At 39.8% G+C, this 6529-nt stretch overlaps 1 protein-coding gene across 1 annotated transcript in view; it reads left to right on the top strand.

Annotated features, from left to right (window-relative positions):
* flvcr2b (FLVCR choline and putative heme transporter 2b) overlaps window positions 1-4292 on the top strand; it is a 24319-nt gene extending 20027 nt beyond the window's left edge. Inside the window, exons 9-10 of the mRNA XM_020617290.1 lie at window positions 1307-1450; window positions 3704-4292. Coding sequence (XP_020472946.1) covers window positions 1307-1384 — 78 coding nt within the window. The 3' untranslated portion in view covers window positions 1385-1450; window positions 3704-4292. The remainder of the gene's footprint in view (window positions 1-1306; window positions 1451-3703) is intronic.
* Window positions 4293-6529: the final 2237 nt, after the last annotated feature.

Raw genomic sequence — 6529 nt, 5'->3', positions numbered from 1 at the left:
AGGATCACTCCTACCCCATTTCTCTTCCTGTCCACACCATAATAAAACAGTTTGTATCCCCCTCCAATGCTACGCACTTTGCTACCCTTCCACCTGATCTCCTGCACACACAGTATATCTACCTTCCTTCTCTCCATTATGTCCGCCAGCTCTCTACCTTTCCCTGTCATTGTGCCATCGTTAAGAGTCCCTATTCTCAGACCTATACTCCTGCCTTTCCTCTTCTCTCTCTTGTCTACGAATTCTTCTGCCTCCTCTCCTTCTTTGACCAAAAGTAGTCCGATTCCCGCCAGCACCCTATAGGTCAACAGCACTGGTGGCGGTCGTTGTTAACCCGGGCCTCGACCGATCCGGTATGGAATTCACACTGATGATTCGCATGTTTAAATTTGGCATGTTTTTACACCGGATGCCCTACCTGACACAACCCTCACTATTTATCCAGGCTTGGGACCAGCACAGAAGTCACTGGCTTGCAACCCCCTCATTAAAATGCTTAATTGATTCAAAGCCAAGTCTCACAGCTTAAGCTTTCTAGCTAATATTTGACCAGCCAGTAAGCTAGATAACAGCTGAAATGACACATTCACTTACTTAACCTTGCTTTGTGAGTTTTGTAGTGACTAATGAAGTTGGATGCTGTGGTGGTTGTGATGTTTGCGCCGCAGACTTTGCATACTTGTCCTCTTCTTGCCGTCATTGACAGCATAATTCTTGAATCCAAATTTTATTATTTTTGAACTAGCCCTCTCCATGATAGCTGCATCCTGTGACCGGCGTTGTCCTGTGCAGGTCTGCTGCATTCTGGTAGGTTGCCAGGTTTGTGCATATTGCACTAGAAATCACCCAACAGTGTTTCAAAAACATAACATAACTTCTCAGTTTCTGGAAAAATGCTTCTGTCTCAAGTTTAAGTCAAGTCTCAAGTCATGAATACCAAGTCAAAGTCAAGCCGAGTCTTTTACCACTGTTGGTCAAGCAACTCTCAAGTCCTTAAATTTGCAACTTAAGTCTGACTCGAGTCAAGTCATGTGGCCACATCCCCCCACCCCTGTTGGCTTATATTTAACAGACAGGTATGAGAGTAATATCAATCTCGTGTATTTCACAAAATGTTGAGCTGTTCCTTTATACATAACATTTAGCCTGGGTTTGTTTATAGGTGACTTACATCACGTATAAAATAAGATACAAATTCAGTCTAAAAGCTTGTTGGATTAGATTCTATCATGGCAAACTTCACTGCGGACTGGAGACTCGCATCTATAAATGCTGAATGAGAAGTGATCAATAGCTGTTGTTCTAGGCGGAGGGGCAGGTATCAGAAGACAACGTAACCACGTCACTAATCTCCAGGCCGCAGGCTCCTCCTTCTCAACCTTGATCAATAAACCTTTCTACTCCCACAAATAAAAAATCTCAAATCTTAGCTCAACAAAGACACGTAAAGGTAGGACCACAGAACAATCAGCACACACTGTCAACAATCACCCACACCTGCTATTCACCCTGTTACTGAAATATTCTTTGTTTCTTATGATCCCACCAAACTAATATTCACACAATCATGTACTGTAAATATGAAACCTTTTGTTTTCCTAAGCCAATTTCAGTTTGTGATCTCTTTACCTCAGATAAGTCAGCTCCGATAATAATAGATTTTTATTTTATTGTGTTGGATAGCTGACTGACAGCACACTGTACAGTCTGGGGTCAATCAGTGGCAGTGGCTAAGACAATCAAAAAGGTTGTACAGTACAGGGAGTGTACTGTACACCATATCTACTGAATGATGTGTTCCAGGTCTAGCATGGACCTAGAATTGACCCCTGAGGCATACCATACTTAAAGATATACATAGTTATTTATAGATATACAGTGCCTTGCGAAAGTATTCGGCCCCCTTGACCTTTGCGACCTTTTGCCACATTTCAGGCTTCAAATAAAGATATAAAACTGTAATTTTTTGTGAAGAATCAACAACAAGTGGGACACAATCATGAAGTGGAACGAAATTTATTGGATATTTCAAACTTTTTTAACAAATAAAAAACTGAATAATTGGGCGTGCAAAATTATTCAGCCCCTTTACTTTCAGTGCAGCAAACTCTCTCCAGAAGTTCAGTGAGGATCTCTGAATGATCCAATGTTGACCTAAATGACTAATGATGATAAATAGAATCCACCTGTGTGTAATCAAGTCTCCGTATAAATGCACCTGCACTGTGATAGTCTCAGAGGTCCGTTTAAAGTGCAGAGAGCATCATGAAGAACAAGGAACACACCAGGCAGGTCCGAGATACTGTTGTGGAGAAGTTTAAAGCCGGATTTGGATACAAAAAGATTTCCCAAGCTTTAAACATCCCAAGGAGCACTGTGCAAGCGATAATATTGAAATGGAAGGAGTATCAGACCACTGCAAATCTACCAAGACCTGGCCGTCCCTCTAAACTTTCAGCTCATACAAGGAGAAGACTGATCAGAGATGCAGCCAAGAGGCCCATGATCACTCTGGATGAACTGCAGAGATCTACAGCTGAGGTGGGAGACTCTGTCCATAGGACAACAATCAGTCGTATACTGCACAAATCTGGCCTTTATGGAAGAGTGGCAAGAAGAAAGCCATTTCTTAAAGATATCCATAAAAAGTGTCGTTTAAAGTTTGCCACAAGCCACCTGGGAGACACACCAAACATGTGGAAGAAGGTGCTCTGGTCAGATGAAACCAAAATCGAACTTTTTGGCAACAATGCAAAATGTTATGTTTGGCGTAAAAGCAACACAGCTCATCACCCTGAACACACCATCCCCACTGTCAAACATGGTGGTGGCAGCATCGTGGTTTGGGCCTGCTTTTCTTCAGCAGGGACAGGGAAGATGGTTAAAATTGATGGGAAGATGGATGGAGCCAAATACAGGACCATTCTGGAAGGAAACCTGATGGAGTCTGCAAAAGACCTGAGACTGGGATGGAGATTTGTCTTCCAACAAGACAATGATCCAAAACATAAAGCAAAATCTACAATGGAATGGTTCACAAATAAACATATCCAGGTGTTAGAATGGCCAAGTCAAAGTCCAGACCTGAATCTAATCGAGAATCTGTGGAAAGAACTGAAAACTGCTGTTCACAAACGCTCTCTATCCAACCTCACTGAGCTCGAGCTGTTTTGCAAGGAGGAATGGGCAAAAATTTCCGTCTCTCGATGTGCAAAACTGATAGAGACATACCCCAAGCGCCTTACAGCTGTAATCGCAGCAAAAGGTGGCGCTACAAAGTATTAACTTAAGGGGGCTGAATAATTTTGCACGCCCAATTTTTCAGTTTTTTATTTGTTAGAAAAGTTTGAAATATCCAATAAATTTTGTTCCACTTCATGATTGTGTCCCACTTGTTGTTGATTCTTCACAAAAAATTACAGTTTTATATCTTTATGTTTGAAGCCTGAAATGTGGCAAAAGGTCGCAAAGTTCAAGGGGGCCGAATACTTTCGCAAGGCACTGTATGTGACACATTGTGCTTGAAGGATAAGAGGAAAACCACTTGCTCACCTGTGGTCTTGGTCTTTGTCATTTAAAATGGTGTGGTCAAGTATGTCCACTTAAGTCAGTTCTAGTGAAATCTCAACCTAAACTTTGTAGACAAACAATACTTCTGTCTGAAATCTATAAAACTGTTGAATTAAAATGCCTCTTTTGATAGGGCTCTTCGGACTGCCACGATGAGAGCCTGGATGCACCTTCTGTCATCAGAGAAACCCAGTTTTAAACACTCACCCATACACTAACACACTAACAGCCTAAAAAAAAAAAACCAAAGTCTCTTTCCTGTTACTGTGGAACATGCTGAGATAGAATATCACAGTCAGGAATCCTTTAGACCCTTTTCCCTTTCATGAAGAGTCCAATGTACAATTTTGTATTGACTGCTTATTAAAAAAGCTAAAATTGAAGGATTAAATTTGATATTTAATGCACAATTTTAAGCACAAATTGTGTTTATTGCTAATTTGTATAAGCATAAATTAAATGTTTTAAATTTGCAAAAAGACAAATATCTTTGTGTCTGTCAGTATTTTAATAGTGAACAGTTGATTGTTTACAGTAGAGATAGGTATATTTGCCAAAATGATTTGCCACTAATTGTGGTACTGCATTGAGTTAGCCACGTGAATACAGTGTCCACGTTTTTTGACATTTTTTTGAAATTAAGTAAAATATATGCAGCATAAGGCTTTGTGATTCATGGCAGTCTGTGATAAGGTATACAACACTGATAATACACAGTTGTATATTATTTGTAACACTATCCATGTGTAATATTACATAAAGCTCTTCTATAAAATTTATTTTCTTAATGTTGTGTCATGTTGTACATTCTTGTCTTATATCTCACGGTGAATTTAGCTGACTGAAAGGCAGAGAACACAAAGTAAAACCCAGCAAGTCCAGGCGAACCAAGCCCAAAACAAATCAGGGATCACAGACATATGCGGGTATTGTTCATTATCACAATACAGATGACTCAGACTGTGATGTCAGGCATGTTTAAAGATACATGTATTGTGTTTCCTTTAAGAGGTAAAATTAAGCCATACATTCACACACAGCGATTATACTGTATCTCTGTCTCAAGTCCCACTTGAGATGTTGATCAGACAGTGAAGTTCGGTGCAGGGTTGGTAGGAGCTGATACACTGTAACATATTTTGTTCTGTGATGAAGTAAACCAGCACACAGATGTGGATAATGTTTGAGTCACATTAAGTGATACTGAATCGGTGGATACAATGATAAAAGAAAATCAAAACAGAAAATGTAAGGAAATGCAAAAGCATGATGTTTTGCATCCTACATCCTTTGTCAGATACAACAGTGCTTCAAATAACGCTTGTGTGTCAAAGGTTGAAGAGAGAAACAATGTGACATACCTCAGTTTGCAGTGTAATGACAACTTTTCATTCCAGTGGACTGTATAAATAAGACAGCAATTTTTTTTGTTTATTTAAGTAAATAACTAAATAACTAGAGAACTGTGATACCTCTCTTGGTCATGTGGTGGCAGCATCGTTACACAACAACAGCAGCGACTCCTCAAATAAGAAGGCCCAGGCGCATGCGAGAGGGTTATACAAAGTATACTGTGGATTTAATTTATGTTCTCAGTTACCCATTAACTGTTTATATTGTGATTGAATCACGTTTAAAAATAGTCTGAAAAAAGCAGAAAGCTACAGGTCTGAAGTGCTGGTATGAATAAAAGGCTACATTAAACTTCTCAGTGGATAAAGAGATAAAGTTGCATCCGAGCAGCTCGGTCATGAGATCATCCTGATTTCAGGCCAGTTCTCAATTGAAGCAGTTCCCACTTGACTGATTGTCTGATGATATCATTGTTCTCTAATTAGCAAATGACTGAACCTTGGCACAGATTAGTTGCTTAAGTTTTCCTGTTGCTACAAGTTCATCACATATTTTATATCTGTACAAAATAGTATTCATAGGTAATATTTCAGTGTTTATATAGGCAAAGTTCCTCAATATATTCTATCAACTTGAGTTATATTTGCTGCCAGTAATGCAGCAGCAAATGAAAAGTTACTTTTATTTTAACACTTTTGACTCTACAGGATGGAAAAATGCAAGCAAGCAGGGGAGAGAAAAGTTTCTATTTGGCTTTATAAAGAAAGTAAAAGGCTGACATCATACACTATGTCATTTGTTGTGTCAACACTGTTTATACTGTAGACCACAGAGAAGAGTTTCCTTCTTTTATGAGTGTTAATGATATGGAATTTATGAACAGTAGACAGGAAGGTTACAAAAGGACAAGGACGAGCAGGGGGAGACCTCAGACCCATGGGGAAACTCCTGATGGCCCTCCCACCGACATGTAGAGATGGATGTTTGAATAAAGCCCCTGTGTACTGTGTATAACATTTCAGAGCTGCTTGGAAGAACTTACTGTACGTGAAAAGGTTAAATCAGTTGGTTCTTACCAAAGGATTTTGCTTGTCTGTTGTCATCTCTTTGGTTGCTTTATGTTTCTGCTATGAAATTGCACAAATGTGTATCAGCATAAAGTTACATCAGGGTATGCAAGAGGTGGAAATGAATGTCGTTAACAGAAATCTCAGGTTATGTGAAATCAAGAGTGCCTCTGTATTTGGTTGTATTCATCCTTCCTTCATTTCTGACCAGTCTCCCTGACCCTGCTCCTGAGAAGCACCCCCATATAATGATGATGCTGCTGCCACTGTGCTTCGCTGTAGGGGTGTTATGAGTAAGCCTGGTTATGGTGGTGCCAGGTGCTCACCAGACATAGTGCTTGGAGTTCTGCTCAGAGGGTTACATTTTTGTTTTATTAGACCACAAAATCTTTTCCTCAAGCTCTGAGTCCTTTAGTGCCAAACTCCAAGCAGGCTGTCATATGCCTGTTATCCATTTAAAATTACATCTACAACACAATAAAGTGTGCCAAGTGAAGGGGTCTGAATACAAGCTTCCATCACTGCCTCTTGATCTCATA

The sequence above is a fragment of the Monopterus albus genome, unplaced genomic scaffold (genome assembly GCF_001952655.1).
Source record: "Monopterus albus unplaced genomic scaffold, M_albus_1.0 scaffold188.1, whole genome shotgun sequence".
NCBI lineage: Eukaryota > Metazoa > Chordata > Actinopteri > Synbranchiformes > Synbranchidae > Monopterus > Monopterus albus.
Note: the sequence above shows the minus strand (reverse complement) of the source record. Positions and strands in the feature narration are given on the sequence as shown.